Here is a 27,599-nt window from a genome sequence, read left to right on the forward strand (position 1 = left end):
CATGTACCAGCTCTACTACAGCTCCATTGAGTCTGAGGCTGCTATAGACAGGTTAAAACCTACCACGGGAAACAAAATTTGTGGCCGCTAGCCGTGTTAGACAGGTGGCCGCTATACACAGGGTCTTTAACAGGGCTTTTCTCTTGGGGGGATTTTTCAGTGGCCGCTGTAGACAGGTGGCGGCTATAGACAGGTGGCCGCTAAGGCAGGTGTGACTGTAAATGTGACCCGCTACAACAAAATGATCCTTGAGTCGGGGGAGGTCGATTATTTGAAAATTGCATGACACAATTCCCTAATCTTTCTGCTTTAAATTGATATATAACATGTCTTATAAAAATAATCGGCTGCGGAGATATCGATGTTTAAAAGAGCGCATGTCAAGACGTCTGGGAAATCACTGTTTCGAGAAAAGCGCCCTAAAAGTTCTCCTTGCAACGCAATCACAATCAAGAGACACACAAGTCAGTATTCACCTCCGGACAATAGAAGTTAAGCCTTAGCAACCCCCGAAATGCTCATTCAAACACAGCGTCGGCGGTCTCCTCACCGACCAATCAGTGACCAGGATGTCAGGAGAAGCGGCTAGGCATAGCGCAACCCGCCCGCACGCACCAGTCGACTGGGCAGTGTGCGAGTTTCACGCTTCAGTTAGCGGCAAGCAACAAACTGACCAATGAGATCACGCTGGTCGTTGTTAGGGGCGGAGCCTATGTGTGGCGCTCAATCCAAATGTTCGAACCAGTTTCTGCTTCGTTGAAACGCCAAAAAAACATGGCCCAGAAAAACGCTATTTTCTGGTCTTTCCTTTCATCATTTTGCTTCAAAATTTCGACAGATGATAGAAGACATGTCAGACTCTAATAATATGTCAAATTCAGAAAATCGTAAGTTTTGACCAATTTTGATGCTCTAACTTCAAACTCGATTTTCACGGCTTCGACCGTGCGCGACTTTAGGACCATTTTGTTGTAGCGGGTCACAAATGTATTCTGACATGTCTCAGCTTCTCAAATTTGCCACTGCAAACAAACTTTGGCAATCAATGAATAGTGCAATTATTGCCATAAATATTGCTGGATGCCTACAGAAATCGCGCAGTTACCATTTTGCTAGTCACTCGCTACTCCCGATATGAATGCGCACACGCCTGGCTGGTGTAAAAACATCATCTGCTAAAATTAGCCAACCACTCTCATGGAAAGCTGGCATCTACTGCTCCTGGGCCCTGCTGCTAGAAACTTTGCAGTTATTGAAACACAACTCTCTGTACATGGGAGTCCCCAAAATCATACACAACTCTGCATATAAACGCAAGTCTGCTGCTTGAAAGGGCTTTTATCTATTTCGCCACACACATACGCAACAAAACTTTGCGTTTGACTTTGATCAAATGCAAAGTTGCAGGCGACACTTGTGCTTGATGTGAAGATGCGTTTAATCGCATGGATGGTCTTCTTTCTAGCAGCAGGGCCCATACCAGAAGCATACCTAGCAGAAACGAGCATACTGTAAAAGTGAAAATTTTCGCACTTTTCGCGCAACCAGAAGCTAGCACGAAAATAACAGCACACAAATACAATGTTTTTTTGTATACACACGTTCCAGCAGTTATTGTCCCGACTCCACGAAATCAAAAACATACGAAACTCATCTTACCCATCCGAGCACGAAAAATTACTCACGCGAAAATATCCACTTTTACAGTAGATCTAAGGCTTACACTAACATTTAACAGGCTAATTTTAGCAGAATGTGTGCTTCAGCTCCACCATGCATAAGCACATACATGCATCTGACTATGAATCTCGAACTGGTATTCTTTATTCCTGCACGCACTCATCTCGACAAGGTTTAGGTTACCTAGATTTATTGAAATATGAAAATGAAATTTTATAATTCATGGCAACAATGTAGGCCTACATTTGTATTGTCATGACATCGCAATTTCCCTAGCATTATGTAGAAAACTATGTTAATTGTGTGAAAGTGTAACCATAAATATCAATTAGCGTTTACAGCACAACCCTGCTGGACTGACTGGCTGGCCTGGCCTGTTCATTGGAGTCAGGTGCTAGGTGTCACTTGTTGGTGGGGCTCATTCTGTAACACAAAGTTGCCCCCACAAAGCCAAAGACAAGTTACATATCACCTCAAACATGTGCCACATCTTCATAATTTAATATCAATGTCAATCAACAAGTATTCAAGTCATACTAGATCTAGATCGTAGATCTACGCCTAAGTGATTCTTTAACATACTTGCCAACTCTGTTACCGCATTTGGCGGTAGACTAGCTACCGCTTTTGAAAGATTAGCATTAGCATTCAAGCTAACACTAGAACAGTTAGTGCTGCTCGCACACTCGTAGGCATCCTGGATTCTACCGCTTTCTCAAATGAAAATGTTGGCAAGTATGCTTTAATATTTATTGGAGAGATAGGTGGATATTGATATTACAATTGTACGCTCACGTCAAGTTACTGAGCTGTAGCCTACAACTACAATATGGTGTTACTTTAGTTTTTTTAGTCTCACCGAAAACACACACACACACACGACACTACTCTCTGTAAATTTACTGATGTGGCAAGTCAGTTCTTCACCAAGCAGACTTCACTCCACATTAGTACAATATGCCCGACACTGGCGACAGCCGACTTGCAACGGTTTTACGTTTACACTTCAGTTTCAACATACACGCCTTCTGAACAAACGTTACGATACGAGCTAGCTGTTCCGCGGGACCAAACGATATGCAGTGAATATGCACCGTTTCAAAAACAATGCCTTTCTGCTTACAAACCTGCCGACGACACATACCTTGCTGTTACGTTCGGTCCAGGATTTTACCCTAGCCTCCATATACCACTCATTTCTGAACGGGATAACTCCACAGCTGCAACGAGAATGGTATTTATCCCACCCGGAAATCGTACTGCAGGACACAGTTTTCGCAGCACTTCCTGATCCAAAATGGCTGATAATGTATGGGGCTAGGATGCGATGTGGACGCGCTGGTTATGTAGAGGGCGTGTTACAGGTGCTGCCATTTTCCACGTTTGAAACGCCAAGATTGCCTGACCGAAGTAACACAATCATGTTTTTAGAGCATAGGAGCTAAAAATTTAAAATATCAGAAGATTACACAGGTATTTTAATGGGAACATCCTAGGGTCAGATTTTTTTTTAATATAAAACGCACTGAAAAATCTAACATGTGATTAGTGAGACAATGTATAATGCATCACTTTCAAGAGGAGCAATCCAATCAATAACAACAGAAAGAGAATAGGCCTATTCAGGACAAAAGATTGATCATACACAGTAGCTGGTCAAAAGTCACAAAACATGAAAATGTTGTTACTCGTTTTCGTTACTGTTTATATGCCAGATGATAATGCTATTGTCAGAGCTCTTGGAATTAAAGGGAACGCAAACCCAAAGAGCAATGTGAGTTGAGTGAAAGCAGTAACACTAGTACTGTATAGTAGAACACATCGGTGAAAAGTTTGAGGAAAATTGGGCAATCGACGCAAAAGTTATCAATTTTTAAAGTTTAGGTGTTGGAACTACTGGGCTTGCAAGGAGACTACTAGAGATTATGACGTATGAGTGGACTACAATATAAAGAAATTATAAAGGGAATTCAATAAAAACAAAATCATTTTCATGAATATTAGACATTCCATCAACTTGATACTAGACATATGTTAGGGGTATAGTATTCCCCCTGCTTTCTGAAAGCGGTTAGTCAAGTACTCTTTCATTTTGCCAGAAAAGTAAAATTTTGTGGAATTCCCTTTAGGCCTATATTTTCTTTCTATTGTTGTCAGAGCAGAGGACCTAGAAAGACCTTGAGTCAGGATGAGGTAACTCATTCGTCAGGCTCGTTTTCTGCACGAACTCTGGCAGCTCAGAGAGGAAAGTTTGGTAAGAAAAAAAGGACGACCAAAAGACGCTAACCATAACGCGATCCTCAATCGTCATGTCCTTGTTTCTAGGAGGAAGATTCTCATATCTCGTTCCGAAATCATCAGAGACGCATCAGGTGAGCCACCCCAGTCAGGGATTGGACGCTGGAGGATATATAACTGGAGTCATTTCCGTCCAGTTTCTATTTTATGACAGGTTTTGCTTTTCTTCCAACGATGAAGAGTGAGAGTGACAGAGCATCAGGTCTCACGCATTATGCGTGATAATCAAGCATTTAGGGTCTGTCTAACGATTTCACGCATGGCACCCATTTTTCTCACGCATCAGGTGAAGTCTGCAACTTGGGCCAAAATTAAGGAGCATATAGTTTAAAGGATTAAGGTGATAGTTGCAATTGAAGGTATATTCCCTTTTGTATTTCAAAATAAGTAGAAAATAGTTACTTAAGTATGCACCAGATCGCATCATTAAGAGCTAATAATAATAATTAAAAAAAAAAAAAAAGCTCCCTACCATGGGAGGGGGGACACCGAGACGCCGAGTCATGAAAATCTCACGCATAAAAAATGTTTTGAACTTGGTATCACTGGAGTGAACCTGGTCGGGGTGGCAGCTATGGAGTCGGGAATCTTGTTATCGTGTATTATGTGAAATGGATAACGCCACTACCGGGAGCTTGAACCGTGTAGACTCTCATTGCATTGTTTCCATCTTTGTGGGTTACATAAATAGCTATGGCAATGTGCAGTTACACCAGGGTTCTGTCCATTTTCCAAGATGACAGGGCACCGGTGCACAGGACTGACCAGGGATGGACCAGCGGTATGACGAAAACTATGTACTAGTGAGGTGGTGTCAACAGGGTGCGGTGGCCGCGGCGCAGTCACCAGATGCTAACCCGATAAAGAATCCATGGTATAAATGACATCAGAGATCTCACCAATTCAAGGACCGACCAACCACAAAGAAGGGTTTGATCTGCTTTACTTCAAGACCTGGGGCAGTATGTATCATCCAAGAAAGACCGCATGCATGCATGGCCTCCACGCAACTCTTATACAAGGAGGTTTAGCTTGTGGACCTCCTTGACCCTGACTCTACCAAGGAGGATGAGTGCTGCCAACAGAGGGAGCGAGTACCAACAAAATCAACTGGCATGACAAAATGATTCTTGAAATGTTAATATTGGGGTTCCCACCCAGTTTCATCAGATTTGCATTCGAATATTATATGAAAAGGCATTGAAGTTCAAGCGATTTTCGTCAGCGGTCTGCTCGCACGGTTTATCAGTTTTATCAGTTTATCAGAGAAATTTATTCATTTTAACGACGTAAAGTTGTCATTTCATTCCGCGTCAGGTGAATAGACGTTTTTTCGTCCCAATTTATATACCATTTTCATTTTTAAGCACACAACCTCGCACTCTGAACGTTCAATTCAATCGACCTTCACAACATCAACTTCTAGTTCTTCATACCGCATTTCTACACGTTAAATTCTTCTTTTTGTCAGTGTTATATAATATGCAATTTCATTTTCATTTCCAAGTTTCATTAAATCAGTTAATTTCAGTCATATTTATATGCAATTTTCCGCGTGATCTTTCTTCCAGTTTCAGTTCATTTTCAAACATAAACCCTATCTTATAATTTCTTGCATCTCCACATACATCCATTACGTTTGGAACCCCATTATTAAACTTTTTGGTAGTTTTTGGTTTGTTTGTTTGTTTTTTTTTCGCCCCATAGCTGTTTATATTTTTTTCAAGAGTGTCACCAGCCGATAGTCTTGTTGATTGTCCACTTATTCTTCAGTCACAAGGTCTGTCCGTATTCGAGATATATTAAACTCTCCTCGAGCAGTCACTAAAGTCATGTACAAAATAATTATGAATTATTACATGACGTACGTGTATGATAACGGAGCTACAGGGGCGGATGTAGGAATTCCGTAAAGGGGAGGCGCCTTTAAAGGGTGCGCGCGTGCCCCCATTTTTCTTTTTACTTCTTTTGTTTCAATAACAAATAAAGAGGGGGCGTGCTCCCGGTGCGCCCCCTCTGGATCCGCCACAGGAGTTATACGAACTGTTGCTTGAATTCGATCGAAGTTTGACAAAGGAATGTGAAATTTCAGTATAAGGCAAATATCCCATTTTCAAGTTACATTTATTCAAATATAATAATGAGTCACTATTACAGAGAGCATAAGCAGTAATGAAAACACTGCCAAATAATTAATGCAAATGCTTGTTCTTTAGTGAAATTGAATTCCACGACGGTGCTGATGGGAATTTGAATAAGTTTTACATGTACAAGTGTAGTGTATTCTTTTTTTTTTTAATTGAATGCGTTTCACTTGTATTTTTAGATTTGAACACGCTTTTTACACGTTAATGTGAGAAAATCATGAAATCGCACACCGATGAAATTAAATTGAAAGAACTACAGTTTTTTTATGTTGACCTTGGTGATCATTCAAATTCACTCGAATTTGAATTATCGCATCGTTAAATAGAATACAGATCTGACGAAATCAGGCGGGAAAACCTATGAAATGTGCCCAATAATATTCTTAAGGTCTGCCAATATTCATTAAAGGAAACCAAAACCCAAAGAGAAATGCGGATTGAGTGAAAACAACTACATTAGTAGAGCACATCAGTGAAAGTTAGAGGAAAATCGGACAATCGATGCAAAAGTTATTCATTTTACAAGTTTTGGTGTTGAAACCACTGGATAGGGAGACTACTTGTGTTTATGACATCATTGCGTGGACAACAATATAAAGAAAATATAAAGAAAATTCAACATGATTTCACTTTTCTAGCATAATGAAAGAGCACTTGACTAACTGCTTTCAGAAAGCAAGGGGAATAATACCCTGAGCATAATTATGTCAGTATCAAGTTGATGAAAATGTGTAATTTTCATGAAAAATTATTTGTTTTTGTTGTTGTGGAATTCCATTTATAATTTCTTTATATGGTTGTCCACACAATAAATGACACCATAACCTCCAGTAGTCTCCTCATCCAGCTGTTCCAACACCAAAACTTTAAAAATTCATAACTTTGCATTGATTGTCCGATTTTCCTCAAATTTTCACTGACGTGTTCTACCAATGTTGCTGCTTTCACTCAATCCACATTTCTCTTTAGGTTTGGGTTTCCTTTAGTGTGCCTGGATATATTTATAATCTTGCTATAATCTGACTTTTTATCAACAGTACAGTATGAAAATATTATGAATAATTATTTTCCTTTTCTTTTTTAAGCACTTATTTTCATGTTATAGATTGTCTCTACATGGTGTAATGCATTTTGTCTATGTTGAAATACTTTTGGCGTATAGGTTTAAATATATGATTGACAAAAATGCATTGAATTAAACTGTACATTATGAAGAGCTTGAATGCAAAAAGGGATGAAATACAGTAGAAAGAAATCTTTATCATACTGCACTCGTTACATAAGAAGAATATTTTTTTGAAGATATTATCAAAATTATCACGTATTTCATTTAATGTGATCATTTTGTTTTTAAAGCAGCTTCTATCTTAAATATCTAAAATTGATAAAAAATAATATAATACCTGATTTTGCATTTAAAATTTTCACAAGTACATACACACACATACAAATAAGGCCTATGATGTGTGTGTGTGCGTGTGTCATCCAATGCATTGATTACTACTGTATGCTTCTCATGTAGACCGTGACACGACAAATACTCCTGCGACAACATATTGCTCCGGATTTATTTTCTTCAAGGACTTAGGATTAGGGTTAGGGTTGTGATAGGGTTCTATGTTTAGTCTGATGTGAGGATTAGGATTACAGTACTGGTTTTGTTTGCGTTTGTGTGGTGGCTTAGGGTGGAGATATTTCATGGGAGCAATAATTATGTCGGTGGAGCCAATGTTATGGAACCAACAAAATACACTCACATTATGCATGCATTATACAGTACTGCATACGGTTCAACGTATCTACATTCTTGTACACGCTCTTCACTGGTTGTTATCTGCTCTTCATTTCGCACACTTTTTTAATTTTTAGTTATTCGCGAGTTTACATCCGTTGGGCTGAAGTGCCCTCGCGCGATGGATATACCATATTGCGAAGAAGACTTGGACTTTAGCCTCTCCGAAAGGTTGTGGCGGTGTATGCACATTGCGCCTGTCAATGTTATGGAATGATCAAGGGTTATCGGTGAAGTCGAAATTGAGTTGCTGTTACGGTCTCCTCCCCCCTCCCCTTTCCCCTTCCTCTCTCCCGCTTTTACTGTGTGCCCCCCTCTGCCCCCGCTCTTTTCTCATGCTCTTCTTTCCTGCTTGCTGATTGGTTGGCAGCAGCGATGGTCAAAGTTTTGACGAATCATTACCCTGCACCACTCTCCACGTCGTCTCCGCATCCACCATGCAATATACGAATTGCATGGAGTCTATATGCATGTCGTATTGTAGTCGGTCATGTTTTGCCCCAGAAGTAGGGTCTACGTGATACCCTGGTCTTCCGTACTGAGCAGTGTATTAACAGACATTTCTGCATAAAAAATATTCTAGTACCCGTTTACTGTATGAGCACCTATACTGGCAAGGCACTACCGTCATCTTTACGCACGAAGTATTTACAACTTATGAAATGATTTATGTCTTTTTTATTGCAAAGGTCATGGTATTTATATGATAGCATATAGATTTTTTTTTTTTTTTTTGGTGATGTGTGTTATATTCTGTTAATAGTGTATGCCAAGGAAGGCAAACGTCAGTCTTCAGTGGTTAGTCTTCATTCCGTTTTAGATTTTCCATACTTATGTGCTTTTCCATGCAGTATTCGCGAGAAAGTGTTATGGAGAAACCTAAGTGGAAGAATGATTCAAATCAATTCATATCAATCTTGATGTGAGAAAAACCAATGAGCAGAAGTAACGGAAGCATTGTTTTATCATTTAAGCAAGATTAGTATACTCATGGATGTCGTTAAAAAAAAGTAAAATAGAAATTACACCAACAGATCAGGTACTTTACAGTCTGTAATTAAGACTAGTAGTGACCCGGCTGCTTAAATTCATGGCTGAGCGAGTTTGGAGGAAACAATACGAGAGCAAAGAATAATAACACACACACACACAAAAAAAAAAAAAAAAAAACCGCTCATCCAACAACAACAACAAAACAAAAGTGTCCCCGGGATGGGGTCGGGTATGCAAAAGACAGTCGTCATGATATCACGTGGATGGAGCAAATAGAGATTACAATAGACCTTTAGCCTGTCTCTAAGCTGGCGGCCGCAGTGCGATGTCCCATTAGTGTGCGTCAATAAGACTGCAACTTGGGCCAGGAGCAGGCAGAGCTATATAGTAGTAACTTTCGTGTGAGCCAGTGCGAGGCGGGACCTCGACAAAACATGCATTCCTCAAGGACCATTACAGGAGAAGTTAGTCCGAGTTAATGAGTGAATAACTCTGGTGGATTTACGCTTGAAACGCCGACAAAGTTTTAATGTGATGTAGCATGCTCTTGGAGAATATCACGCGAAACTGTGGGGTTAATCAATACTGCAGACAGTGGTTTTGGCATAATAAACGCTGCAGTACAGACCTATCATAAGTCGTTTAGATCTGTCTTGCGTTAGGTTTACAGGACGCGGTCTTCTGAGAATAAGTTGTTGAGGTCTGTCTCAGCCATATAATACGTGTACGAAGAGAAAATCGACATGTGGTTCGTGTACGCCTTCCTTCTCGGGGCACTGTTACCCGGGAGCCTGCAGAAGGTGGGTCAGCAGATCGGGCCGTGCGAATGGCAGTATACCAATGGAAGTATCATTGACTTCAACAGTATAGGAAACACCGACGGGACACCCAGGTAACAACCCATACGTACAAGCGGTGGATCAATTTGGGTGGAAGTTAATTTCTTAAGGGTGTTGGTGGTGGTGGTGGTGGTATATGGTGGAGAGGGGGAGGGATAAGACCGTGAAAAACTCGTGAATAAAGTGTCACTGGACTCATTCTCGTTTGCCGCTTTGGGAAAGCATACTAATGAAAAATGTATAGATACATTAATATTCGGAGAGGGACGCTATGGGATCACAGGTAAAAGGGGAATAACTATATTGAGTTTAAGAACTTAGTGTGAAAGTGTCTCAATTGATTTCAGTTATAAAAATATATTGCCGAGGTTCAAATCAATTTGAATATGTATGAGTATAATGAAATAAGATCGACACACAGAAAATCGTCAGTCCCGTACAAGTCCATTACTTCTTGTGATACCAACGCTCAATACCCGTGCTCATTTGATTGATTGTTGGTTTTTTTTTTCTTTCTTGCCTTACTGTCGAGCTCGATCCTTGACCTGTTTCACTCAGTGTCTTATAGCTATAGTGGGCCTGTTTTGCTTGGTGTCTAGCTCATGGGTCGAATAACTCGTGTGTGACGACCTCATGAGATTGATGTCCTCCGCGCAAAAACAAACAAACAAACAAACAAACAAACAAAACAAAACAAAACAAAAACTTCAGAATTAGACACTAAAATGGTTAATTATGGCACATCACAATGGTCATTATTAATCTAGTACCACAAATAATGTCATGGCATCACCTCGGACGACATATACCCTATATATTTCAAATGGCGTATTTCGTGATGTTCAATTACAATAGTTAATTTTCCAGACATAATCTTAGGTGCAAAGTCGCAATTTCTAGGACATGAAATGCATGCAGGCCTCCCTGTGTGAGGGAGTCAGAACCCCGGTCAAAACCCACGGATGTAAAAAATAAATAAATTTATTAAAAAAAAGAAAAATCCCGATTCATTCTTTCACAGCAAAGAGCATAGAGTAAATTGTGAAGTGGTATACACGCCGTATGATTTATACAACTGGTTCCCATAGTGATCAGCTGAATATGGATCAACCAGCCGTCTTGTACAGTTTGAAAAATGCAAATAAACGAATGATACTCTGAATGGCGTATTTCGTTATTGTGCCAAGAACAATATCCTATATAACAACATGGCATATCATTCTAATAAATGCTTTTTACGCTATAACTGAAAAAAAAAATCATTCAATACAATAAAGGACTCAGTTAACCAGATCTCAGATTTAGTTGTATATAATCCAAAACGCTATAGTGAAAATCAAAACCTATTTTGTGAAATGTATAGAATTGAGACCATGACACCTAAATGGCGACAGAAAGAAGAAGAAAAAAAAAATATTTTGCGTGAAAACGTCGACGACGCCGAATAGAGAAAAACAAACGGTTTTCGACGATTTTCTCTCATTTTTTTTTTTTTTTTTTTGGGGGGGGGGGGGTACCGTCAGATGGCGAGCGAACCCCTGAGCTATATGAGAAACCCATGCTGTAAAACGTACACTTGTACAGATACCCGAAATGATTAAGCTCTTCAGAAGTGCTAAAGTTCCTTAGCCATATATTAATATGCACAAGACATTGACACGCCTCACATACATTATGATACATCACATTCAGAGGGATCATTATATTTATAAATGTAACGACCATTCGTATTATTCATCATTTAACGACAATATCTGTGCACATGCTTTATAGATTTTCATATGCTCATGCACACAGACGTACATATACGGTATCATGCACTACTCTTACCTTGGCACTCACACAAACTCTCTATTCCTATTTGGCATTTTTATTAAACGTCTGGTTGCTGATTTTTCTTCTTAGGAATTCTTGTGCTCAATATCAAATCTTAGCTGTCAATGCATCATCGCATAGTTGATTGTTATTCCTAGAGATCGCCATCAAAATCAAGCAATCAACCTCGTTAATCATAGTGGCCTCCTATATTTTTTTTATTGTCCTTTAAAGATAAGTTTTGAAAAGGTTGTTATCATTAATAATCAGCGTACATCTTGTTTATGATCTCTTATGCAATACACGTGTATCATGTGGTGTAATACTCCACATTTTCTGTCATAATGATGTATCTATCTTGCTAAAACATCTGCATTTGAAAAATACAGAAAAATATCGTCAACTAAAATCCATTATTGATTATGTCATAACACTGACCACTTAATCAATATCGCCCATACAGTGCTACTTTAACCTTTTACATTATTCCAGATCCTTGCCAGCGTTCAGAGCGTTGAAGAGCTTGTAGCTTCAACGGGGCAGAAACCGCCACCCTAATATGATAGGTAATACAGAAAAAAAAAAACCACACAAAAAAAAACAAGCATATTTCTCATATCTCACTACAGATAAAAATCTCTGTTACAGATTATGTCACGGCTCCAAAGAATGATACTGTCCATAACGTAACCGAATGTCATATGACCTTAATACCTATCCACCGTTCGATCGATCATCGTGAACCTTAGTCTGAAGATGCACATGATTCATTTCCTCGTGTACTTTGGATTTTATCAACGCCATTATTTCGATATCAGTCTGTACATTATATTGATATCGCATGGCGAGAACCTGGGTGGGCGTGTATACCGCGCTTGCGTACGCCGCAACATGCTTCTACCATGGACGAGTACAGCAAGCAGTGAGGGAGCGCTGTGTAAGAGCGACAATACTCGGCACTTTCAAACAGGAGGTCCCGAGTTCGAACCCCGCTTGCTGTTTACATCATTAGACAATGTGTTTTACGCAATAATATAATGTCCTTTACACAGGTGCACATAATGTGTACCTGACAGTGCTGGGATGATAATACTAATAGGGCCGATTGAAACACTAATCCCCTCTATTTTTCTTCTTTTATGTAATATAGGGGAGGTGAGACGGTAATAAGGGCTGAAAAGCATATAAGCTATGCTTAACTGTAGCTCTACCATATCATTTATTGTATATCGCATGTAGACACGTTGTTATACACATTGTAAATCCAAATGGACACAAAATTACTTTGTAAGCAACGTATGTCTACATGATATACCAACAATGTGTATACATGCACAATAATAATGGAGGAGCAAATGAAATGAAATAAAATCAACTTGACTCAAATAAAACTTTAATAAAATAGCGACTGTTTCCACTCACGAAGCCATTATTGTTGGTAAATAATAATTTACCACAATGTCCTATGTTTTATGATAGCTGAAAGGCAAATGAAATGCACTAATGGGAAGTAGGGTAAATTGCAATAATGTAAGGTAAGACAAAGAATGAAAAAAAAAATCAGACAGAGAACCGCGATGACAGATAGTCTGTATGGCGGTGTAACCATCCCCAATACTGTCTTACATAAAGACTGTCTTCGTGCCCTTTTACTTTGACAGCACGATATTAGGTATAGGATATTTCATATTTCACCCCTATATACAGTAGTTCTTTACATTTTAAACTCATAATCATCCGAGATAGTACTCAAGAGACATCCAGGACAGTAACATGTTTAGATCATACGAGGTATGATGAAACGTCCTTTCCTCATGTTGAACCCCACTTGGTGTAAATAGCACCCGCAGAGGTTTAATCATGCAACCCCAGTCCATCACGTAAGGGTGCACTGGCCAAAACTGAACCCCAAAACGCACTCTGATTTCTTAGTGAGTATAGAATACTGTACATCGTATATCAGGGAAAAGAAAAGAATCAGGAGAAGACTGTCGAGTCCATCGTTTCAAGAGTGGTTAAAGGAAAAGTTCACCTTCATATACATGTGGATTGAGTGAATGCATGAATATTAGTAGAACACATTAGTGAACGTTTGGGGAAAATCAGACAATCCGTTCAAAAATTATGAGATTTTTTTAAAGTATCTGCTCAGTCACTGCTGGATGAGAAGACTACTACAGTGTATGATGTCACGGTGTACAACGATATAAGGAAAATGTAAAGAGAATTTCACAAAATGTTACTTTTTGAAAAAAAAGTGTACATTTCCTCGACCTGTCACTGATGAATGTTAAGGGCAATATTATTCCCCTTCTGAAAGAGAGAAGTCAAGTGACCTTTTATTAAGAAAGAAAAGTGAAAATATATTGAATTTTCTTTATATTTTCTTTATATCGTTGTACACGTGTGACATCACAAGCTGTAGTAGTCTTCTCATCCAGCAGTGACTGCGCAGAAACTTCAAAAATTCATAACTTTTGAACGGATTGTATGATTTTCCTCAAACTCTCAATGATGTGTTCTATACTAATATTGCTGCATTCACTCAATCCACATATCTATGAAGGTGAACTTGTCCTTTAATAGCAATCATGCCCTCGAAAGTGGAAATAAAACAGGAAGGGGAAAAGAAAGAAAGGATAGCAGAAGTATGGTGCACGTGACAGACTATCAATCATACACGAGGCTAGATTTTCTTACACAACATTATCCAAAGTATGCCTACGTTACTCTTTTGTAGGATGTCTTCGTTCTCTGCCCATATCACTCCATGTCTACCGGTACTTTTTATCGTCATGGAATAATCAGTGTATTTTGCATAGCAGCTTTGTGCTGTATGTGACTTGTATATTACCATTATTACGACGATTTTTATTTTGTCTTTTCTTTTCTCTTTTTGCCCTTTTGTGGATCAGATGGGTCAACGAACCATCGATTTATCCAGAAGGAGATCCAAGTTTGTACGCGATAAACCCTTGTCATCCGTTTAATCAGGGTGAAGGCTGCATCAATGTCACGGTGAGAATAACGTCCTATAACAACAACAGCAACAACAACAACAACAACAACAACAACAAAGTGTTTCGATATGTATGTATGTATGTATGTATGTGTGTATATATATATATATATATATATATATATATATATATATATATATATACAAATATATATATATATATATATATATATACAATCACTGTAGTCATTGATCATCACAATTTACTACACAAGCAGAAAGAAAAGGGGGATGGAATTTCATGCGCAACTGCATCTATACACATCAAGCAATAGTAAAAGAAAAGCGGAGAATATACACTTTATGATTGTATTTTATGTGTATTGGTAAAGAATGAACTTTACATGAACCTTATACATAATAATTAAAGTTATAAAATACACACACGTTCCATGCACACTCCACGCACGCGAGTGCACCTGGACAAGCGTGCGTGCATACACAACGATAGTAACGAAAGAGGAACGCCGACAGGGACAGCATAATAGAATGTTGATAGAAAATGATGTGGGTGCCATTGGCTCGGAGAGGACAGAAAACATTGAAAACATGGAATTCGAAAAGAGATCAGCTAGACAGAGTTGTTCAACAACCCATGTCGAGCAGCATTATCAGCGTTATATAAATTAATTGTGAATTATTTATCAATAATTATGCTATCCCCATGGAGTTATAGTGATTATTGTTTTCGCTAAAATGCCTTATACGCCTTATCCGGGAGTTTGTAATTCAGTATTCATCACATTCCAAAGTTTATAGGCCTTTTGTACATGAAAGTTTTTTTTTTTTTTTTTTTTTTTATACATGCTACCTTGTCCTGTTTAGTATCTTTATATTTCTTTATATTGATAGAGACCCTAAAACTTCAAAGATCCTAAGTTCAATGGATTCAAATCGTCAATAAGAATATACATATATATATATATTTTTTGTTGTTCCTGCCTACGCTCCCCACACAAATTCTAGTATATCGTCTGTAATTTAAATAGGATAATCATTAGCATAGCTGAATATACCGCGTTAAACATTTCTAAGGAACCCTGTTTCTTGAGAGCAGTTTATTCAATAAATACTAAGGTGAGTGTCCCAATTTAAGTGATTGCCAATAAAGAGCCCTATGGCAATTTCAATGAGTGTATACGATCTACTGACCTATGGGAGTTTGATTAAATACATTCACTTTTGACTAGGAAGGTTATCTATAGAAATTATAATTAGGGCCTATTAATTAGCATGTATTGTGTTTCCGTAAATTCAACGATTAATGTTTGTTAGCTTGAATCTAGATATTTGAATTGATTACTTCATTTTTGATACTTTCAAGAAGTCTTTTTGGATCTTTATGAGGAATATGAAAAAATAAACAAGACAGTTAATGGAGTCGCTGGGGAATAATACAAGCGTCAGAAGAGGCTAGATTGAGTGTATGAATATGTCATTGATATTAACATGGACCTAAGTAGGTCCATGATATAGCAACGAACAAGGAGGGGCTATCTGGTACATAGGATCCTTGGAGTATACCACACGAAATGTATGTATTTAGAAGAAGAGGCACACCTGTAAATATATCTATAGACGTATAAAGTATAACTGTATATAGGCCTTATCATATAAAGTAATATTCTGCTGACATGCCCGTAGCTTCTAAACCACCCCAAGGCCAGCCCATACCTTGATGATTCAGCTTGTAAAGAAGGATTTCCGAGGTCGAAATTTTTCGTTTATCTGTCAGGTCATATATACAGGTATTTTCAAAGTAGACCCAGGATGAGAGAAATCTAGAGCCAATCAGATACTTATCTAGTAATTTAAACTTAAATTGTCCACTGATAGCTTTTGTCAGTTTAAAAAAAAGAATACAATGCCGACAAATTCAACTTATTAAGTACGTTTATACTTTTCCTTCCCTCTACACAGGCATGCCGCACAGGTGAAGATGGAAGCGAGGAAAACATTGGCGAACCTGACAATGAAAACATCTACTTCGATTCCGAATCACAGAATGTGGTCATAGAATACTGGAGCGGGAACGAGTCGTTACGGTATAGTGTAGTCGGCTTGGAAGGAGAAAATACACACCATGTTAAACGACGAAAGAAGATTCAAACAAATAAAAATGAATCCTTCAGTAATGATTATTGTGTAGAAGAAAGCAAGTGGGTTTGGGATTTGAATCCTTTTTTGGGGTTTTTTTTTCTCTCTCTCTCCTTTATCAATCACTAAGCAAGCGCACTTACAGTAAACAAAAAAGATCATCGTTCATGAATAACGGCAATTTTAACATGTGCTGATGCAAGGAATATAATTTTTTTTTTCTACTCGAAACCATTTCTACAGAAAGAGAAATGTCTTGAAGCCTTTCATTCAACAGACAATTTTGTTTCGGAAGATTATAATCAGAGCACGTGTCAAACTGTGGATGATAGTGACTGATGATTATAATCACTCGACAGTCTCTGATCACCATATTGATCACATGTGAATTTCCAATCTCAAATACTCGTTACAGTCATTTTTGCTCATTTTTATGTAATATTTTCCCGATTAGTAAAGAAACTTTTAGTGTTCCTTTCACGTGATTCTATTATACTAATTATTAACGAGAATACTATGTACAGAGTGGCGATTCTGTTTAAGGCATTATTTACCATTTTGCAGCAAATGTAAAAATTTGAACCAGTGTAATATAGTCAATGTTAATTAAGTATTGTTAAATATACAGAATGTGAACAATAATTACAATAAAGATGTTTCTAGCATAACTGTCTACAGTTATGGTTTATTGAGAAAAACAGTGATATCTCCTATAAATTTTAGGCTTATGGCGAAACTTGCTTTGTGATACAAATGACCTACGCATGTGCATCAAAATAATGTGATACCTCGAACATTTTTTTTTTTAAATTACTGCCCCTAATGGCAAGCAGGAGGGCTGTATGGGAGCATAACGAATGTACACTGACATCATCAGAGGTTTATGAGATATATGATCCTTGCCGAGAATCAAACCACTAAATCAAGCCTCAGGTTTGAAAGCTAGGTTTGCGTTCCCAAAATTGTTTTATGTCATGGAAGTGATTGTTGGAAACAAAATAAAAAATGGATTTTTCTCACCTATATTGATATGTAATACTATGACTGATAATTCTAATTATAGACATTTACTTTCATCAGATTATTCAGTATTATCTATACTGCGCAGTTGAATATACTGTACTCAGTTATGATAAAAGGACACTCCAGGAAATCAACAGTATCGACGGATATGACGTCATAACACGAAGCAATCAAAAGGAGGGGAAACAACTGTAAAATTTCATCATGTCAATCTAATCAATCTTTCAATCATCATCGATTTTCAAGACTATGATAACTGGTGCCTTTGAGAATTCAAACCATTCGCACATGACTGTACCTTTGTTATGGTCATTGAAATCACATTGTGCTGTGTACTGTAAGATGTAGAATATATATAGTAGAAGTAATTAGTAAATATTGTGATAAGATTTAATTATCACTGAATTTCGATGCAGCAATGTACCTGGTGCATTCGAGACTCAAGTTATCGCATAAGTCATTGAAACGTATCCTGATATCGTATCCTGATATGCTAAATTTATAGATTTGCTGATAAGGAGTCATAATAATGGTGATAGCAATATCAAAATGATGAAGAAAGAATTTCATCCTCCCTTTATTTCTTTTCTCTCACTTAAGATATGTCACCAAGATCATCACAGCATGTGGAGAAGAGGACCAGGACCAATTAGTTGTGGATGGTTTGCACGATCCCGCCTTGAAAGTTATCACTTTCGTGAGTATATCACCTTGTTTGTTTGTTTGTTAGTTTGTTTGTTTCATTTCCATCTGAGAAAATGGATGGATAGCACACATTCAGCCGAAATATAGCTGGTCTTCCATGGGATCCAGTTGGATGCTACAGGTGGGACCACTTCACCTGGTTAAACACCACTTCACCTGGTTAAACACCCTGGATAAATGAAGCGGGATCTTTTACGTGTACGAGTTGCAGCTATCTCACGCGCGGGGCCTCCATACTGTTTTATGTCCTACCTGAGGGACACAACACTAAATGGCCTCTTACCTCTTACGTATAGGGGGGGGGGGGGGCGGTATGATTATATACAACATTGCTCAGTGGGACTCGGGAATCGAACCCGAGTCCTTTGGATGGTGAGGCAGACGCGCTACCGACTGAGCTGACTCACCGCCACTAACATTTTCACTACTACACGGGCGATTTTTTTTTTTAAGCACATTGTCTGTATGACACGTCAGGGCGATTCTTCACCGTAAAAAGTTAATGCAAACATTCATTTTTGTTAATTTGTTAAAACATGAAGTTGGTTATGTCATTTCTAGAGATTCAAGGATTCTCTCACTTCAACACAGTAACAATGATGGAAAAGAGAGTTTTGAGCAGAAATCAACGAACTCTATAGATATGTAAAATATAGTGTCGATGAAGAACGGTTAAAAAAATCCCATGATAATCCGTCTTTGCATGATAGAACCCGGGGCTGGAAGTGGCAGGGCCTAATTTTGTGTCCTTAGGCGATACATAATCAAACAGTAAAAAAAAAAAAAAAAAAAAAAAAAGATAAACAGTCCATATGTCTAAGCAAAGAACAGACATTTAATGTTCATAATTATGACATTTTGATTGTCGAACACCTGTTGATTTTATTTTCAGCAATTTATCCTGCTATCCCGATGCGCATGCGTGGATGTATGTGCCACTGCGACAGTTCTTCCCCCAAGTAACGTTAGCCACGTACCGGTGAACACGGGCGCCACAGCGAGTTCATTGCCGCCACACACCATCCGTCCAATCACCACAGTGTTCACGCCGCACACCATCCGACCGCCGCCGGCACCCAAGGGGCTGACCGCTGGCGGAGTGATCTGTATCGTGTGAGTAGGCCTACATAACATACCCTGTTTGATAAAATCCAAAGAAGCACACAGAACATAGATAAGTATAGAATAAGCCAGTTCGGAGTTCCACTCTGCGCATGAGCAGAAAAAAGGTCATTCGGACCAACAGGCACGTTGGTTTTTAAAGTCACTGGGATAAGCGTCTGTGATGTATTATTATGTATAATGATTATTCATGTAATCCTTATAAATGCTGCTTGCCAGCACATCCACCTGACAGCAAAAGTGGTATTTGGCAATATCGACAGAAAGAGGTTGTTCTTACATTCAATACAAGATAATGAAATGGATGCTTTCCCAAGTGTTAATTGACTGATCATTCTGGCCATCTGGTCTATGCGAGTTCATTCTTTGTTTAACTGACGAATACCATAAATCGTTGCGTAAAGCTTATGCAATATGTCGCTCTGAAAACGAGTGAAGAGCCCCTTAACCGACTGAGAAAAAAGAAAGATCATTCGGACCAATGTGCCCATGAGCTAACTCCGAACTGGCTTATTGACTCCCCGTGATGTGTGAGAGGCAAAACTCACCATCACCCCAAAACGATATTTCATTTCATTTTCATTTCATATATTTCCACAACTTGCACAACTCGAGTGAAAAAAAAAAGAAGAACAAACATACAAAACAACATGGCAATCAAATACAATATAGAATGTGGAGAAAGAAACAAAGGGCATTGACCTGTCAAGGCTTCTCCTTATAGTAAAACATGACAATTATAATTAACACCAAGACACAACAATACAAAACAAAACAAAACAAAACAAAACAAACAAAACAAATCAAAAACTATATAGCAGGAAGGCTCCTTTACATAATATATTTTATTTTACGATTACTTTCTTATGTTTTCTTTTGAATGAAGACAAAAATATACACTGCTTGATATCATCTGGAAATATGTTATTGAGCATCGCGAAAGCTCAAACTTGAAATAAATTGGATAATCTATAATGTTCCTCCTGTTTTGCACAATAATGTGTTTACCTCAATGGCCCGAATTCACGAAGGTGGTACAAATGAAACCATGGTTTAAACCATGGACAAAAACTGTGGAGTGCCAAGTGTCGCATGGAATTTCGTTACGAAATCTGCCATTTCGTCAATGAAATGATTATTTTGTAACGAAATGACAACGTTTGGTAACTAAATGAACACTTCGTCCACGAAATGATAATTTCGTTAACGAAACGGTCATTTTGTCGACGAAATGACCAATTTCGTAACGAAATATTCCGTGCGACACTTGGCACTCCATGCACAGTTTTTGTCCATGGTTTAAACCATGGTTTCATTTGTACCACCTTCGTGAATTCGGGCCATTGTGTTTCAAGAAATCAAAATTCAAAGAGCAGGGCAACATAATTATAGGCCTATTTCTAAACAAATACATTAAGCAAAGAGTTTGGGTTTTGTTAATATCAAATATTTTCAATATCCACTTCCCCAGTGAGTAGACTGCAAACCAGTTAAAGGGATGGTACAGTATTGGTGGAGATGATTATTGGGCTCGAACTTTTTTGCGAGATACCAAGAACACACTAACTTATGAAATAGTATTGAAATAGTATAGAGCATACTATTCTAAGAGGAATTCAAAGTTTATTTGATAAAAATTGGGTTTGGAATAGCTGAAACATCCAAAAACAAAGTAAAACAAAATGATCGTAATAAAATGTGGGTCCCACACTTTATTAGATTTTCTGTTTTGGATATCTCGGCCATTTAAAAACCAATTTTCATCGAATAAACATTAAATCCCTCTTGGAATTACATGCTCTTTCATATTTCATAAGAGGTTTCTCACCATCTCACAAAAAAAAAGAAGAAAAAAAAGATAAAATCCTGAAGTTTAGGTTCAACCAAAACTATACGATCCCTTTAACGTACATACCCCGTCTCCCCCTCCCCCCCACCAAAAAAAAAAAGAAAAAAAAAGAAAAAAAAAAAGGAAAACTCAACTATACACGCACCCTCAAGCACTAAAACCGTGCAGGGAAGTGAGCTCCTCTCTGCTATAACGGGAGAACTACCAGTTACGCTATTGTTATCCGAATTTTAATTTGATCAGCGCTGTAATATGATAGTCTTTCAATTAAAGATAACAGTTTAAAAGCAAAAAAAAAAAAAAAAAATGAAAGCAGGGGGAAACGAACGCATCAACAATATTGAAAAGTGGAGGCATTGATAATCATCAACGAAAGAAGATCAGATCGCAGGTAACAAAAGTTGATCACATTGTTAGTTAACAGTTCTGGTTATGGTGCTTAGTCGAATGAGACAATTGGGTATCTATTATTATGATGTGAAATGTTATAGGCTCTGGAAATATAGTTTACAGGTATAAAGCCACAAGAGCTTGTACAACTTCGTGCACGGAGAACGATTATACTATAGGGCATAACAGATATACTAAAATTGTGCAGGAATGAATTAGGAACATCATTAATTTTGTTACAATAGTCACAGAGTTTTTTCATAAGATCTCATGGGTTTGAACAAGGTTGCTTAAAGGGATCATGGCCCAAATTATGATACGTTGTAGATGCGGTAAGATTAGGATATCGTACAGAACGAAATATTGCGGGGGGGGGGGGCTTGTTTCTATTTCAATTTGGTCAATTATTTACCGACGTTTCGTGAAATCATTGTACATCACGTACCTGCTGTCAACCTCGCCCAAAGTTGATTGCAAGAGGACCAGAGAAAAGAAACCTTCCAATATTGAGAGAATTTCGACCTTCACAAGCTGTTTCAATCACGCTGAAATCCTTTTGGGGTAGAATTTTTCTTTCCAAATTTCAATAAATATAAATCTGGTATGCGTTCTCCCTTTAAATGTAATGGAAATATAATGTAATGTGTCAGAATGCTTGTGTCGTATGTTTAATTTCTTAGATAATGCTGGCTTAGACGGCAATTTCTACATAAAAGAGAGAATGATAACATTGAAAACGTAACTACAGAATGCAGTTCATTGCCAATTTGGACTATGAACCCGACGTGCAATTAGATTTAATTCCATGGGAATGTGTGCCATGCAGTCAAAAACTGAAAAATGTCACGCGAAGTTGGGCCCGAACTTGGTCAAAAGCCAATCAACAGCCAAAGCATGCCGATACAGAGGGTCACACGATGACAAATGCACTCCAAACAAAGTCTAAACAAAGATATAAATCTACACCTGTATATTAATCGGTTTACCGGAAGGACACACGAAGGAAAAAACAACGACTATAATACTCGAAGATTTTGCTACCGCTTACTAAGTTGTTGGAGCCTGAGAAACTACACCGGTGGTCACACTGTGGCTTAAGATGCCCTTACGAATGACATGAAGTAATAAACGATCAGAGCCGAACTTGAACACTTCCTTTATCACAAATCAATCTTTGGTCAATTCCGGGACAGTGTGATTCCTGCATTATCCCCATTCAAGAACGCGACGATTGTTCGATTCCATCTAAACCACAAATACTAATTCACAAACACATCGTATACATGCGATTCATATTTCTTAACATTTTCCTACATCATAACAAGTACGTGTGCTGTATAGTGATGTAAATCCAGAATCACATTTTCGTCGTTTGTATCGTTTTATTTGAGCCGCCATCCAAGTCAACCTCTGTTTTCACCCCTTCTTACCTGTGAATGAAAAAAAAAAAAGAAGAATAGTATTCCGTTGTTATTCTCGCATTTAGTTGTGGTACAACTTAAATGAGGCCTTATTATTGACTACTCTTATCAATTTATATATTTTGCTGTGTGAACATACTTTATACATGTATATTACTTGGTTCTGTAAACGAATGAAAAAGAGCAAAACCAAAACAATCCAATTAATGATTAAAATATTCGATTCTGCTTCCGTATATCATCCAGGTTCATCTGTGGTCTTTGTGCATATTTCATCTTTGGCGCGCTCTACATGTTCTTCTTTCGGGGAGCCCGAGGGGTGGAGATCATCCCAAACGTGAATTTTTGGCGAGAATTACCCATTCTGATTTTGGTAAGTTACGTAACACTGATGGCCAGTGATGCTGAATTATTTATAGATTTCGTCAAAAGAATTAAGTATTTGGCACATATCATTTCTCTGAATAATTATAGGGTCAGTGTTGTGTTTTCTTTCTTCTTGTTTTGTTTGTGTTTTTTTAAGAAGGAAATTTGTTGTATTTGACAACTTATAATACAAATATATGCAATTGTCGCAGGAATCATGGGAATTACTGAAATGCTTGTAGCAGAAATCCCTAGATACAAATGTGGAAACTATGCATTTAGTTTTGTTTTTGCATGCAAACTTGAAAACTGCGTCGTGAAACTAGATCCTTAATGCATATATATACGACGCCCCACCACTTTCAAAATTTAGTGTCGAAAGGAATATCAATGTGACATGTAGTATTGAAAAATCCAATTCTAAAATCAGCATTTCGTATGATGCACATGACATTTTGTGTCCGAAAGTCCGGATATCGTTTCAGGAAACCACCAACGAAAAACAAAACAAAACAAAACAAAACAAAACAAAACGAAAATAGCACATGCACAAGCAAATTATTGAACTTTTTCCTGCATGGGCATATGGTAGATGGCGTCATAATTATGACATTGGGCATATAGAATCTACACATATTTTAAATAGGAAAATAAAATCATTCCCCAAATATGTGATAAATGAAATAACAAAATATTACTATCAGCCTTATATTCGTTAATAGTTTCCATCATGGACAATGTATACTATAGCACGTTGTCTCTAACATTTCTTTTTTTTTAAGTTCATGTTGTCAATTTTGTTAGTTCACAGGTTAACATAAAGAATACACGAGACCTTATGCATATTGCAATAATTTAGAGTAAAACCTTACCACAGTCTCGCGAAACAGAACCTTGCCAAAACTCTACCATATTCCCATTGCATGTGTCGTAAAATCATCATTCTTAAATATACAGAATGAGAACAATAGTTATGATAAAAATTTTCTAGACTAAACCGTCTACAGGTATGGTTTATTAAGAAAAATAGTGATTATCTCCTTATATTTTAGGCTTTACTGCAGAATTTTTATATGGAAGGATGTTTTGTGATACACTGAACTGACAAATTATACTCATATGCATCAAATGCATATATGAGTATAATTTAACATATAACATTTTAAAAATCGCTGCTCCCAATGGTAAACAGTTTATACCTTTAATGCACGTTCCACGACGCTCCAGCACAGGCGCGGTGGAGCACCCCAATTATCTCGCAGAAATCCATCGGCAGCCGAGCCTTATTTGCATAAAGGAAACAACATGTACTCGCGTAGTTGAGAAAAAGTAAACAACTTCTCAAGCTAGTAACAATTTAAGGAAACCTATTTTCGGATTAAAATTGAGTTAGTTTGAATTTGAAAACATGTCCGAATATGCACATATAACATATTAAAGGATTTGACAATGATAAAATGTGAAATTTTAGCGAAAACCTGGCGAGCAAAATTACCAAAAATATGCCTCGAAAATCATCCTAAAATTCACGAAGTGTGATTGTGGAACCAAAGCGCCATTCGAACAAAGTACACCGATATTTATTTATCTGCTTGCATTTTAAATGTCATACCGTAATATTCCCGGCCATGGTTGTGTCGGAAAAAAACAGAAGGTGATGTCAAAAATGACACGAACGCAAAGCGTACAGGTCGGTCCCATGTATATATAATCGCGTGACTGTAGCGTTGCATGTCACAGCACACACAGCAGCAGCTCAGCAGTCACCGCCGTGCGACACTCAGCAAAATTGACTGCGTCACATGCAAACCAACAATGAGCACGAAATCCTGAATCTCACGTACCATGCATGCCCAATATTACGGGAAAAGAAATGACGTCATTTTCAATTGTTCCGCTGACTACAATTTTTTATTCCAAACCCTGTAGAAACAAGTTGATTTCTCAAAAAGTACAGGTGGAACCAAGCGAAAACTTTCACCATATATATGGATTGAGGCCTGATAAACTTATGTTGCCAATTTCGGACACATTGGAGCCCGGCCATAGTCCAGTCGGAAAAAAAACAGAGAGCATGTTTTGCGAGAGGTGATTTTCAAAACGCTTTAATATCTCAAGTTCTAGTGCTGCAAATTTCATAATTTTTTCATCAAAAGGAAGGTTTTTAAAAACTTAGATAGTGTGAAAAGTTTGAGTTTACTAGCGGCACGCATAGCGGCACAAGGAGAAGGTAAAGATTTGACTTTTTCATGCACACAGTTTCGGGCAGCCGTGGATGCCCGTTGGAAATTCAAATAGAACGGGGCGATAATGAGATGCAAATTGGGGTGCTCCACCGCGCCTGAGCATACCAGTTCAATTCAAGTAAACTTTTTATCACATTATGATTTTGAAGGACATTCAAGTGCATGCATGACACATGAACACGACATTACTTTTCCCTACAGCACAGCCGAACTAACATGAATCAAGATTGCCCACTGAGTTCATACTGGTATTTATAGGGAGTATGACAGTATATTAAAACAGGTTACAGCTCGTTGTTCCGAAGGTTTGTTATTCCGAAGGCTCGTCAGTCCGAAGATTCGTTATTCCGAAAGTTCATTGTTCCGAATTTCATTTTCAGATCAACGAATCTTCGGAATAACGAACATTCGGAATAACGCCACAAATGTTCGGATTAACGAACCCTTTTTCATTTTCGGATTAACGAACATCTAGGTATAGGGAATCTGTGTGTTTCGGATTAACGACCCTTCGGAATAACGAACAGCACCCTAAAAACAGAGAGAAAGATAGCTAGCTATATAGGTAAATATAGTAATAAATGAATGAATGAATGTATAGATAAATAAATAAATAAATAAATAAACAAACAAGTAAATAAATGAACAGATAAATACTTACAGTAAATGAATGAACGAATAAATAATACATACATACATACATTACATACATACATATATACATAAATCATTCAATCAATCAATAGATGAAGGAATTCTCTAAAAAGCAATGTTTGTCATAAGTGGATCCGTTTTTATAATGACAACATAAGAACACAGCAATATAAACTGCGTTACCTAACACCACATGCACGTATGCCACAATACATTATGTCATAGTTTCTGTCAGGAAACATCCAAATCACGGAGAATATCCATTGGTGTTACAATCAAGCTAAATCACGTGGGATAGAACGACTACCGGTTGAATAGTTACGTACTATTTTATGGCATCTCCCTACTCCGAAACCACACTAACCACAATCAAACACGCCACCACATACAACGCGCCTTACCATGTACACATGACTTAACCGTGTATGATGTACTATACAACTATCCATCAACATATACAGATAACAAAAAAACAACCGACTGACATCATTTACTGTGTGTACATGTGTTTTTACGATCTCCTTTTACAGGATGGAGTTTCTTTCCTCTGCAGTGGATGTCAGCCAACTGTGCAAATGACAACAACTTCACCGGATTATGACAAGATATAGAATAGATCTATCTTTCTACTTATGTGCAGTAGAGTTTTAATGACGCCATAACCAAAGGGTTCTATTATGACCATTGTTGCGTTTAACTGCAAACGTTATCAATCTGTGCAAATATCGTCACCTCACTCGAGTTTTCAATATGCAAGTCATTCATGTCTGTTCAGTAGTTTCCCCAAATCTATATAATTATTGTCGTGTGATTTTCTTTCAAACGAGTTTGTTTGTGATGTTGTACTGATCTTGATAAAGGATGTCATGACTATATACAAGAGTATCGCGTCGAAATACTGCAGGATCACGTGTTCTGTGTTTACAGTTCCACCATCATTGCTTCCAATTACGGGCATCGGCAGGAAAAGCTTTACCTCCTTTAAAGGGAAAATAAACCCCAAGAGCAATGTGGATTGAGTGAAAGCAGCAACATTAGTAGAACACATCAGTGAAAGTTTGAAGAAAATCGGACAATCGATGCAAAAGTTATGAATTTTTAAAGTTTTGGTGTTGGAACCGCTGGACGAGGAGACTACTAGAG

The 27,599-nt window shown here is 37.9% G+C and overlaps 2 protein-coding genes across 3 annotated transcripts in view; one reads left to right on the forward strand and one right to left on the reverse strand.

Moving 5' to 3' along the window:
- The window catches only part of LOC140243820 (uncharacterized), a 61,429-nt gene extending 58,454 nt beyond the window's left edge, over positions 1–2,975 (reverse strand). For both annotated transcript variants that reach the window (XM_072323486.1, XM_072323487.1), the window contains exon 1: positions 2,825–2,975. The gene's annotated coding sequence lies outside the window, so the exon portion shown is untranslated. The remainder of the gene's footprint in view (positions 1–2,824) is intronic.
- A 6,671-nt stretch (positions 2,976–9,646) lies between these two features.
- Positions 9,647–27,413, forward strand: LOC140243942 (uncharacterized). The gene is made up of 7 exons (XM_072323612.1): positions 9,647–9,802; positions 14,480–14,582; positions 16,504–16,628; positions 18,304–18,400; positions 19,301–19,521; positions 23,437–23,563; positions 26,987–27,413. The coding sequence occupies exons 1-7, from the start codon at positions 9,654–9,656 to the stop codon at positions 27,065–27,067; spliced, it is 903 nt and encodes a 300-aa protein (XP_072179713.1). The 5' UTR covers positions 9,647–9,653; the 3' UTR covers positions 27,068–27,413.
- The last annotated feature ends 186 nt before the right edge of the window (positions 27,414–27,599 follow it).

Source organism: Diadema setosum, chromosome 20, assembly GCF_964275005.1.
Source record: "Diadema setosum chromosome 20, eeDiaSeto1, whole genome shotgun sequence".
Lineage (NCBI taxonomy): Eukaryota > Metazoa > Echinodermata > Echinoidea > Diadematoida > Diadematidae > Diadema > Diadema setosum.